General features: G+C 37.0%; 1 protein-coding gene across 3 annotated transcripts in view; it reads left to right on the top strand.

Annotated features, from left to right (window-relative positions):
• Creld (Cysteine rich with EGF like domains) overlaps positions 1-13,242 on the top strand; it is a 43,382-nt gene that overhangs the window by 24,848 nt on the left and 5,292 nt on the right. For all 3 annotated transcript variants that reach the window (XM_014427527.3, XM_014427531.3, XM_014427529.3), the window contains one exon: positions 6,320-6,494. In XM_014427527.3, coding sequence (XP_014283013.1) covers positions 6,320-6,494 — 175 coding nt within the window. The remainder of the gene's footprint in view (positions 1-6,319; positions 6,495-13,242) is intronic.

Below are 13,242 nucleotides of genomic sequence, written 5' to 3'. Positions count from 1 at the left end.
GCAAAAAAAAAAAAAAAAGGAAAACTGGGAGAGAAATAACACACTCAGAGTCTCAGTATATACTGCTTTATTCCTGGTATTAATCTTGCATTTATAGTTTCAGGCCATGTTTACTTATGTGGGTAGGAATTAAGGTCATTATCAGGTGTCATCCTACCTTAACTCCCCCCCACTAGATTACGAACAGTCCTCGTAAACTTGATAGGAGAAAAAGTAAAAATACAATCATGGTCCCTGTACAGAACATATCAACACAACAAAGCAACAAAAACAAAAAAAAAAGGAATGTATAAAATTACAACACATGAATTAAATACTACGCATAAGTTAAGCTCTTTACAACTTGAATAATATGAAATAAGCACAAATGAAAATTTTAAGATCACTTCTACCTAAATGCTAAAATAACTAAAAAGACTCGACATCAAAAAGAAAAAAGTAGAAAAAGAAACAAAACTTTTCATAGCTGATTTTAACACAGGTTTCTTCATTTCGCATAGTCAAAACAAAAATACATATCCCACTCCCCAAAATACACTTACCCCTGTTGGTTCCTATTTTCCGGTATACTATGGTCCCAAGCCTGAGGTCCCCCATTACGTCCCGCAGATTTTGATTCTGACGTGACCCGCCTACATTTCTCTTTCTCAATGCAATCTTGCACCTTCCCCCACAATTTCCTCATAGCCGCGTTGTTCGTGACGATATCTTCCCCCATAGTAGCCGTCTCCATGAAATTCCTGCGACCACCCTGATGCCCAAAAAGGATCTCAAAAGGGGAGAATCCGGTGACTGTATGGATGGAATGGTTGTATGCCGCTACCGCCCTGATCATCGCTTCATCCGGTTCCAGCCCCTTATCCATGTTATATACCCGCAAATGGTCACTCAGGGTGCTGTGGAGCCTCTCGATCCCACCCCTGCTTTTAGGGTGCCTGGGCGTATTAAAATTCCAATGCACCTCTAACTGCTTCATCTCCTCTTTTAAAAGAGAATTATCAAATTCGCGGCCTCCATCTGACGAAATTCGGTCCGGCACACCATAAAATTGAAACCAGGTACGGAGTGCCCCTAATACTGCGTCCGCCGATCTATCCTTTACTAGACAAGCCATCGCCACCTTGCTAAATAGATCCAATACTGTAAACCATTTGAAACCTTTCCATGTAAAGGTGTCCACTTGCAGCGCTTTAAGTGGCCTATCCACTGTGGGAGTTTCTTCCTGGGTTGCCCTTGGTGGGTGTCTGTCGTATTTCATGCTTAGGCACACCTCCCACCCCCTATTGTCTCCTGTATCGTCCGTCCCATACCCCACCAGAAGTATCTGCGTTTTAGTGCTAAAAATGTCTCGTTCATTCCTCAATAATTCGTTTTCCCCTGATGGTACACGAGGGTCACTTCCTTTTGCCTTTCAACGTCCCTAACTGTTTCTACCAGCATTGTGCACCAGATGAAATTGCGGTCTATCCCTAACTGCTACGTCCCTGCCACACCCGTTTAATCTTCTCCCATATTACTGAATTCCCCACGTAAAGGTGGTATGTCCTTCCCGGTTTAGATGTGTCTTTTAGTGCTCGACAAATTTGGTCTTTCCGCGCTCCCGGTGTTGACCAGACTGTGGTAACCGAACTTTTGCCGTACCTTCCATATTCATATTCATCTTCAATCTTCATCAACCCGGCCGTTCAAGTTTTCCAGAGAATTTGACGGAGTTTGTCATTGATAATCTCTTCCACCTCCTCCATCTCCGCGGGCCTTTCTCCCTCTGAACTGTCGTCTCCTGATGTCGGAGCGCCCTCTTCCCGTTCTGGTCTTTCCTGGTCATCCTCTTCCCCCGGTGTCCATTCCCTTAGAAATTGCCGGACATCCCCGGACGGTTCCCCTCGTTTTTCATCTATGGCATTGACAGTAATAGCTCGGTAATAGCGCCTCTACTTTATGCGCGTCCGGTTTAACTCCCTCCCGTGAAATCGAGTGCCCTAAGAAATTTATCTCTTCCTGTCCCAACTTAGAGTTTTCAGAAGACAACTTGAGCCCAAATAACCGTACTCTATCGAAAACGACCAGCAAGGGTTCCGTATGTTCTTGTTCCGTCTTGCTGAAAACTAGGAGGTCATCCATATAAACCTGACACATTGCCTCGTCCATCCTCTCAAGAATTCATCCATAAGACGCTGAAACGTTATCGGGGTGTTCTTTAACCCGAACGGCATCCGAGTGAATTGATAGTGTCCCCGCTCAAATGTGAACGCAGTTTTCTCTTGGTCCCTAGGGTGCATTCATATCTGATGATACCCCCATTTAGATTGAGCGTACTAAAAATTGTCGCACTGCCTAACCTATCTAAGATGTCCTCGAACCTAGGGATCGGATATCACTCATCTATGATGTTTTCATTTAATTTCCTGTAATCGATGACGACTTTATATTTTCCGTACAATCTCCTGGTGCTCCCTTCTTCCTAACTGCCCACAAAGGACTATTATATGGGGAAGTACTATTAACTATTATGCCCTGTTTCCTGAGACTGTCTAGTTCGTTCCGGATATGCTTCCGCAATGCCTGAGGGTACTGACGTTCCTTCACGTATTTCACTCTCTCAACTTTTAATGGGATCTCATGTACGGTTTCCCCCATTGCTCCCAGCATTTCTCCCTCTTTAAAAAAGTATCGGTATTTTCGGAAATAATCTCTTGCCGCCAATCCCTTATCCGATTCACAGCCCCTACCAGCGCTTTATCGTTCCCCTGAAACTTAACGCAAGAAAAATTTTTCTTCTCGCTGGTTCTTATCCTCGCTCCCACCCTCTCTAGTAAGTCGCATCCCACAATTGCCTGATATTCCCATGGCATACTGTTTACGATGTGAACCACCAGCTTTTCTTCACCCATACCCCATCTATTCAGACCAATCTCCACTTCCCCCTCTACACTACAGGGTCCACCCAGAGTGACTAATTGACAACAACATACCTTTACCTGGAGTGTCCTCTCTCCCTCATCCAGCTTCTCCAATGCCTCCCGACACAAGATGGTGTGTGAGCTTCCCGTGTCTATGAGGCACCTCACTCCGCTCACTCGGATGATAGGCAGACCGCCTCACTTGCTCTCAACGCTGTAGTTTACCATCATGCGGTTGCCCCTCTGCCGACAACCTCCTCAGATCTTTGCTTCAGTTCTCCTTTCTCCAGATCTCCTTCTCCAAGCGCCATGTCCGCTGTTGCGTCCCGTCTCTGTACCATCGTTCTCGTCCTCTGCCTCCGAAGCTACCGAGGCCTCCGTCGATTCACCCGACGAACCCTCTTGTCTAGTTCTGGTAGCTCTGTGCTGTATCCTCTGAGCGTTGACTTCCATGGGTTCCCCCTGGTCCGTCTCCCGCCTTTGGTACATGTATGGGCATTGTATAGCAATGTGCCCCTCGTTCCCGCACTTCGTGTGGGGACATTGGGCCACTAGATGTCCCACTTTCCCACAGCCGTGGCACTTACGATCATCTCTCCTCCCTCTTTCTCTAGGTTTAGCCTGGTTCGTTCTCTTCTCACCAAATCGTGCCGCTCGTTCCTTCATGTGTTCCCCCTCTCTCCTACACCACGCATTTTGAGGATTCCTGGGCCGATTGTACTGCACCCTAACCATTCTGGTTCCTCCACCTCCATACGTGACTCCTCCTCTCTTGCACCTGCGTCTATTAGATCTTGTGCAAATTCCACAAATGATCTATCTTGTGGTAGACCTTCTTTTCTCCCAATTTCTTTCGCCAGCTGCACCTTTAAAATGCCTGATAGGAAATGCATTCGGGCCTGGACCTGCTCCATTTCCATCATCTCACTAAATTTGTCTGTTATCCAGTGGTACCGGAATAACAGTTCCCTCGCTTAGCATCCCTTCGATTGCCCTTGCTTCCTCCTTTCCCTAAACATCTGGAATATGTCTTCCTCCGGGGCCCATCGTCCTCCTCCATACGACTTCTTTAGCCGTTCCTGGACTGTCCAGGGCGTTTCCTCATCCACCTGGATCTGGTTGAGGATACCCCGCTTTACCCGGCATACTACAGCTGCCTTCAGTTCTTCTGCATCTCCCACATCTAACAGTCTTTCTTCTTTCTTTGCCTGGATCCTTTCCATTATTCGATCACCCCTTTTTATAATGTGACTCAGCTCGCCAGGTTCCCCGGTGAATCTTTCCAGATCCGAAATCGCCTTTCTAAGATCTTGCGTCGTTGCCGTTCGTATTTTAATCCACTGAAAGGCGTTCGCGTGTGCTTCCGGTATCCTGACTGCTGGGAGAGGTGGTGGAGGTTGAAACCCCTCTTGTTCTGGTAGGGCTTCCACCATTGGCTGGGGTACCGGTTCCGGCTGAGTCTCTGGGGGTTCTGCGGCAGCCGCCGGAATTATGTTAATTATACACACATCTTTATGTATTAATACACCCTTCCTCTTTTAATTATAAGCATTATTAAATTCAATTACTCAACTTATCAATAACTGAAATTTGGGTCATTTGTCTAGGAGTATTTTGCTCCCATAAAGGTTAAAGAGTATTATTATATTATTAATTATTTACTTTAAAACATATATAGAGGAGGTATATTAATTAATAAAACAACTCTCATAATTAATTTATGAAGTGTGCCTTCAACCTAATGCCAGGCACTCCTGCATTTTTGAATTGCTGGTTTGATTGTTGTGGACTGTATGAAATAGTGATAAATAAAACATAATTTACTGAAACAAAAATCTATTGCATAAATTACAGTTGAAGTAGGGGATGGCCGAAACAAAACATTCACGATTAGGTGTGTTAGTTAATTTTGAATAATTGGTCTATGGATTTAATGATGCCGATGATGATGTGAATTATATTGATAGGTGTTAAGTCCACATTAGTCCTCCATGGCTCGGTTATCCTCTCTTCATTCCTAGATTTTCTCCCTCCTCCTCTGTTCCGGGAGGCACTTCAGAGTGTCCTAACATCTTGGATTTGCACTTGGCCATTAATATAGATTCCTCAATCCTTATACAACCTACTTTTATTTATAACTGTTTACATAATTTTTATTATAATATGACTAATCTAAATTTATTGTTGTTATTACAGCAACAATGACATTGATCATTGTCAGTGGGCCACAACATAATAATATAGTTATGTTTTTATTTTTTTGTTATATTAGTTATTAGATCATTTGTCTTCATGTGATCAATCTTCAATATATCAGAATTATATTAAAAAAAGGTTTATTTACAATATTGAAAACAAAACTGCATCTGACTACAAGTTTTTATCATTTCAAAAATAACATGTATAATGAAAAATAAAATTCAAAGTCAATATTGATTATATTAATAGTAATTTAACTAAATATTAATCAAATTAAAAAAAATTTACCTTTTAAATATTTTTAATTTAGGTGCCGAGTCCACCTAGAAGAGATGTTAAAACTGGAAAAGATGGCCCATTATGGCTAGAATAAAGATCATAAAAGCCAATTGGTAGGCAATTGGTGGCCAATGAGTTCAGGACACTCGTCTGGCAGTATGACCAAATGGCTGTGCAAGAACCCTGTTGCCATGAGAATTTGGTGGCAGGATTGTATGTTGTGTCGAGGATGATTGCCTTGGGCAGTGGAAGTAGTTAGGAGGGCAGCCATAGTCATCAACCCTTCCTTTGATGTCATGGAGTTAAGGCAGCACGCAGTGGCAAGGGCAACCAAAAGGTCTGTTATGTGAAATGAGCGGACTAGCATTTACCCTCATCTCATCCTGTATGCCCCCTAGAAGTAGTAATGAAGAACTCATCGACAATGAATGGAGAAAGGAGACAGCCACTGATGATAGAGATTAGCATCAACCACAAGATGGAGATGCTGATTTGCAACATCACAGAGGTAGTAGGACAATAGTCTGTCCAGTCCTATTGCATTTTGATGATGAGGTTACATAGTTAGAAGTAAAGCTCAAGAGGTCTGTCGAGGATAAGGAGTACATTCTGGGACCTCAGGTACCGGTCAGGTACAGGACCTAAGGTTAACAGGCAACTTGTATCCTAAAAAACTCATTTATAAAGTTCAAGTTAATTACTTGAAATATACAATTGCTACTGACAGGAAAGGTTGGAGGAAGACTAATGCAGAAACATCTGCATATTTATAGCAATCAATCATTTTTTTTTTTAGATTATTTTTGACTGCTACCAGCACCATCTTATCCTTCCTTATCTATATGATCAGCTAATTAATATCCAACCTAGTTATTTTTGTTTTTATTATTCAGCTCTCCTGCTTTTAAATACTGTATTTAAAATATTAATTTTTTTTCTAGGGATCTGGTACTAGGAAGGGGAATGGAGATTGTATTTGTAACAAAGGGTATGGAGGCCCTAAATGTAATTCTTGTGCTGAAATGCACTTTGAATCTTACAAAGATGACAGCAAATTACTTTGCTCTAAATGTCACAATGCTTGTAAAGGTTCTTGCTCTCTTGCTGGCCCTAAAGGTAAACCTTGATCACAGTCAATATAATTTAAGTTTTTTCCTGTAGTATGAAAGATTTATATTTAATCATCCTGTGATCGATTTCTTGGATTAAGAATATAAGCATGAGTAATTGAACAAACTATGTATTCTGTTAGGCAGTCAATTTTTAAGTGAGTGAAATTAGTAGGTCAGAGTATGAATAAGTTATCAATGGTTCCATTACTAAGATTTTATATTTTCCCAGAGCCCACTTGGATATTATTATAATAGTATTATTGTTTAAATAAATAATTCAAAATCAATTTGAAATAATATAATTAAATAATTCAATTTTTATCCATTTTTGTCTCAACACATTTTATTTTTCTTATAAGTCCGACGTTTCTGCCAATCCGGCCATCCTCAGGGACATCTTAAAACAATTTTGGAACTAAAAATATTTAAACACTTAACTTCATGCAGGCTATTTTGCCCAGGTCACAACAACAATTTCTAATTAGTCAACTTTTACATTAAAAACAAAAATTAAAATTCATTTATCACAGTCACTTGTTAAAACTTTATCACCTTCAGTTGTTAAGTTTTTATCAGTTTCTGTGATTCAGTTGTTAAGTTTTTATCAGTTACTGTGATAAAGTTTTAACAAGTGACTGTGATAAATGAATTTTAATTTTTGTTTTTAATGTAAAAGTTGACTAATTAGAAATTGTTGTTGTGACCTGGGCAAAATAGCCTGCATGAAGTTAAGTGTTTAAATATTTTTAGTTCCAAAATTGTTTTAAGATGTCCCTGAGGATGGCCGGATTGGCTGAAACGTCGGAGTTATAAGAAAAATAAAATGTGTTGAGACAAAAATGGATAAAAATTGAATTATTTATTTAAACAAAATTAGCCAGTCTCAATAAAGTTAAAGATTATAAATATTATTATTGTTTTAAATTATTTTTCATGAACAAGGAGAAAGTGATTATTCTACTGCTGCAGTTTGCATTTACATGTGCATTTAAACAAAAACACCTTAAAACTAAAAGGGAAAGGGCGATTAAAAAAATTAGTTAAGGATGGAAGAGGCAATTATTTGTCCAAATAAGATACTGAAGTACCCTACTACTGTTTAAAGCTAAGATTTGAGTTAGTGAGTTTCACTTATTGATTCACCTTAAACTAAAGTCCATTTGTGAATAAATAGCATTTAAAAAATGTTGGGATATTTTATGGTTTACATTCTCAAATTATTTTATTTGCATAACTTTCGTTTACTGTATTTTTAAAAGACATAAATACTTACCAAAATAACATAATATTTGTTTTATTTTAAGTGATTAGTAATAATGTTAATATTTCCTTTGATTTTTTTTTTCCCCAAAAAGTTCTCAAGATTTTGATATTGTTGTTCAATTAAAAGTGATCCCCATAAATCTTGATTGAATGAATCTCAATAGGTTGAAAAAAAAATTATTCATGAGATTTTTAAGATTATAAGAGGTTCTTCTCAATCACCAATAAATAAATATTAAAAATGTGATGTGATTTTTATGTTAAAATTCTTTGTTTGAATATGTTTCTGAAAAATTTTAATTAATAAGCAGAAGTAGGAATAATACTATGTTATAAACAAATTTAATGGTCTATTTGTTGCGAGTTTGGCTTTGAAAACTGTTTTAGCTGAGTTCAGGAAAATAAGATATGATGTACCTCAAACCAAAAAGCAGTTATGAATTTTAATTTTTATATACCTCGGTAAGAATTCAAACAAAAAACCTCTCAGTTCTTCATTATACAAGAACATACTAAGCTGTTCAAGTCTATCTTAGGTTTAGATTTTCCGAACATCTTATATTGGGTTGTAAAATAAGTTCGTAGTGTTTTCAATATTTCAATTTATGCCTCTCTGTGTTTATAAAATCATGTTTACTTGGTTAATAATGTTTACATGTTCTAAAAAAAGATTAGCTAAGGTGCTTTTATGCTTCAGTCTCAGCCGAGATTCCTTATCTGTAAGTGGTATTTTGCTTGCTCAAAATGGAAGAGAAAAAAATTCATTCTCGTCATTTAATGATTTTTTATTTCCAAAAAGGAAAATCCGTTGCACAGACGATTAGCAAAATTTTCAGTGTGTATGGTGATGATGCCTTAGGAGCAAGCACCGTCCATAAGTAGTTTGCTCAGTTCAGAACTGGAAATTTTGACTTAGAAGAGACAAAGCGCTCGGTTCGTCCTTCAACTGTTGATGGACAAATTCAAGCATTGGTCACAGAAAACCCTCACGACACAGGATATCGCAGAAACTCTTAGCATATCTCATGCAAGTGTCTCATAATTGCAAAGTCATAGTTTTACATCACGATAACGCCCATCTTCGTGTGTCTTTGCAGACTTGGCAGAAATTATTGGAGTTTGGGTAGAATGTGCTCCCCCACCCAACCTATTCACTAGACCTTGCCCCAACCGATTTTCACTTATTTTGGGCTCCTCAAAACTCTCTTAACTGGAAACACTTTAATTCGCTTGAGGACTGCAAAACACACATAGAGGAGTTCATTCCGCAAAAATCTAAGAAATTTTGGGAGGACGGAATTAAAAAATTACCTGAAAAATGCCAACATGTAATCGATCAAAATGGGTTATATATAATTATTTAAAATTATTTACAAGAATCGTGAAGTTTTTATAATCATGAGAGATAGTTGACCGTAGATAAAAACCAATGAATACAGAAAATAAAATATAAACAGAATGGCATAAAGTAAAATTATTTACTTATAATTTAATTTAATTTTATTTATTTACTTAATTATTCTGTACAATTTTTTACTTTATGTCATTCTGTTTATATTTTATTTTTTATTTTCTGTGTTCATTGGTTGTTATCTTGTTCTGTTTTTAGCCCTGATGAAGGCTAGACATTCTGGCCAAAACATTGGCATGATTAAAGAAGTTATTTAAACTTATTTGTGTTATATTTTGTGCACACCCCCAACCATATTCTCCTATAAATCTGAAGTTTTTATTGAAATTACCAGTAAAAAAACACAACAAACTTATTTTACAACCTAATACAATGGTTTGAACTTAAAATATTTGGATATATGATCCAGGTTATGGCCTTGAGAATAGACTGTTTCTCTGTTTGCCATTTGTAAATGTTTATTAAGTTATTATTAAGTCGTCAGCTGACAGAGAGATTAAATGATATATTTAGAAGAACACTTGAATCATTAAAGCAGTGTTTCAGTTGCAACCGAGAGTGCCATTACTTGTCCCTTTTTTTTTTAGTTTTTGAACCCAATAACATGTAACTGGTGCCGAAGTTTTAGTCTCAAGAAAATTTGTTTTTGTTTCTTTTCTTTCTTCTTTCTGAATGTTGGCTGGTAGCAGAATGGGGATAGTGGCAGTTCTGAACATCGACTGTCTGAACTTAAACAACCTACCTCCAGCTGTAGCCAACCAACCTCTAGCAGCAGTCAACCATCCTGTAGCTGCAGGGAACCCACCTCCAGCCGAGATTCAGCCACTACCGGAAGTCTCTCTCATGGAAGCTCATACCACAATGCTAGAATGGATCACAGACCGATACAGTCTAATGAGCAGTATGCTGTGGAACTCCTGGCACACTACAACAGGATCGCCGATAAACTTATCAAAATGATGGAGATGATTCAGGTACAGAGTTGGATGCAATTCTTATCCAATGTACTAAAGGTTCAGTTAGCCAAAGAGCTAGGGAAGAAGGAGGGAATGCTGAGAGAATGCTCCTTCATAGTGTGTGCTCAGGAACTAATAGACACAAGTGCCCGGGAACAGGAGGCCCGAATGGAAGTGAAAGAGCCGGGATGGACTCGGATTGAATACAATCGGCCTAGGAGAGAGAGAAAAACACTTTATTAGAAAAAATGTTATGCTGCCCAACTTCATTGGGTTGCCTTATACACAGCATACTTATAACTTGTGAATTACAATTATTTGTAATCCTATTAATAGAAATAGTCACATCATATCTTTTTTTTTTAAATGTCACATGAAAAATTTTTACATTGAGTACAAGAATTATACCTGATTTATTTTTTTTCCTTTTTATTATTTCTTCCCTTACACATTTTTTTCCAGCTTTTTATCGTTCTTTAAATATGTTTAATTTTTCTAATGTTTCAATTTTACAAAATTCTCTCTCTTTTCCTTTCCCTGACTCATACAATTAAATTTAAGTTAAAGTATAAAAGAATATTTATAATATTATTATAAGAATATAATATGATTATATTAAATATAATAAAAAAAATATAAATAATATCCAATAAAGACATCCCCATTTACAATATATAAATATAAAAAACATACTTATAAACATTAAAATAGAATAGTTAAAATTAATAAATAAATATATTATGCTAAAAGAAAGAGTAATAAATATAAAATTGCATATACATCACATCATCAACCAGCGCAACAACCCATTACTGGGTCCTGGCCTCCTCAAGTAGCTTCCACTAGTTTAATCTGTTAAGTACAGCTGCTCTCTGATTCCTCACTCTGAGCAGGGTCCTTGAATCCTCTTTAACACCATTCAACCATCGAAGCTTTGGGCGGCCCCTCGGCCGCTCACCAATTAACAGGTATACTTCCCTATTTGTGCATCTTCCCCAAGCTGAAGCATCTTTTACTGTGGATGCGTCTGAGTATCTTTCTCTCAAACTTTTGGAGATCCCTTTCATCGGCCTTTGAAAGTGCCCAAGTTTCCGAGGCGTAGAGCAGCACTGATTGAATTAACGTTTTGTACAATCTAGTTTTCGTGGATCTTGATAGTGAGCTACTACCAAAGTGCCGATACAGTCCAAAAAAACACCTATTGGCTGATGCTATTTGTCTCCTTATCTTGGCCGAAATGTCATTGGTGGCATTAACTTGTGATCTGAGATACACAAATTCCTCAACTTGTTCGAAAGAGTAATGACCAATTTGGACAAAATCTTCATTAAAACTGTTTTCTTGCAGTTTGGAGAGGTTAAGTAAGACCCAGGAACACATATTGAGTAAGAGGTTGTCACAATTGAGAGCTTAAAGGAACCAAAAAAAGAAACGCACGGTTAATATCAAACAATTGAAGCTTCCTACGACGTCTGTATCATGTGGGCCTTGAGTATTGTCACCTCGTGTGCTTATGTACCTATTTGTGTTCAGTTTTTTCAATTTCAATGCCAGCAAATAAGTGTAGTAGGAGGCATTCTAGTGATATATTAGTTTTTTTATTTCACTATTGAGGTACTATTTTTATTGTAAAAAATTCATTTTTGTTATTTTATTATTTCATTTATGTATTTTATTATGCTTTATTTCTGTATCTAATTGTTATTTTCTTTTCTATTGTTTCTAAGATAAATGTGAGTTTTATGTAATTACTATTATTGTATTTTTATATATCTCTTTTATATATAAATGGGTTTACGAGGAATGTTCATAAACTGGTGGGGGGGAGTTACAGTCAGCCGTTACTGCGATATCAGCTGACAGGCCCTATCAGCTTTTCGATGTCTATATAAGCGAATAGAGTCCACCAATAAAGTTAGTTTTTCCACTAGCCGGAATGGTCCCTCCCCATTCTCTGCAAGTCCCCCGGCAATGCCATCAATGTACAAAACCGCCTTCATTAGACCATGCATACTCATCTTAAAACGCTATGCGGAAGTACAAGATTAAATGTATATATAATTAAGTTAAGTTAAAATTGTATATATTTATCTGCTATAATAAATAAAATATTAGGAGGTAAGAAGAAAAAAAGCAAAGTTAGTTGTGAACAAGCCATTAAGTGTGTTGTATCAAATAGCCCTTTACTTTTTTTTTTATCATTTCGATCTGGAACTTATATATGCCATAATATCCTCTTTTATAAGTAAATAATTATTTTTATATATAAATGGTTTTTAATATGTTTTTATTTTATATATCGTTTTAGTATTGTTTATTTGTTGTATTAAATCAAAAAAGCAAGCTAACCAATTTTGTTCAGTCAAATATGTAGTGGAAAAGATCGTGTCCTCACGAAGTCTGTTGAATCGTGGCCCTGTTGAGCAGATTCAAACATTTTAAACTTTATTTATCTTCCCATCATAATTGAAATTACAATACATTTAAGTAAAAATAGAAGTCCAGAATAAGTATTAAAGAAAAATATTCATAAAGAAAATCTTATGCAAAAACTGTTGTGCTACAATTGATGTTTACATGGAACACCTAGAGACAGGATGTTTAGTTTCGAGATCATTCGTTGTTTAGGTCGGAGAGGGATGTGAGCTCCTGAACATCCTTTGTCCCTCTCAGTGGGACATATTTAAGGAATAAATAAACAAAACCATATTTATTTATTTTATGCCAACGTTTCGACCTGAGTTTCAGGTCTTCATCAGGGCTATAGAACAAAAGAGATAACAACAACATTTAGAGAAACATACAATTGAAAAGGAATAGTATACAAATAAATTTAGAATTGTACAAAATATTGAATTAAGTCATAAATGATAAAAAATTGATAACTGACTGGACCCCCGACAAACTTCTCCAATCATTAATCACGGTCAACTATCTACACCTCATTATAAATTGGTTAGTGTTGCTCAACGTATAATTAAGTTTAATTTTAAAAATGTTATTAAAGGTAAGTGTTCTGATTGCCTAGAAACCTGCCCTGAGATTAAGATTCTATAATATTAAAATAAAAATCCTCATATTTATTTAATATTTAATCTTTTTATTTGACCTTGTCATCTTCA

This window comes from Halyomorpha halys, unplaced genomic scaffold (genome assembly GCF_000696795.3).
Source record: "Halyomorpha halys isolate HHAL.00 unplaced genomic scaffold, Hhal_1.1 Scaffold654.1, whole genome shotgun sequence".
NCBI classification, from domain to species: Eukaryota; Metazoa; Arthropoda; class Insecta; order Hemiptera; family Pentatomidae; genus Halyomorpha; species Halyomorpha halys.
Note: the sequence above shows the minus strand (reverse complement) of the source record. Positions and strands in the feature narration are given on the sequence as shown.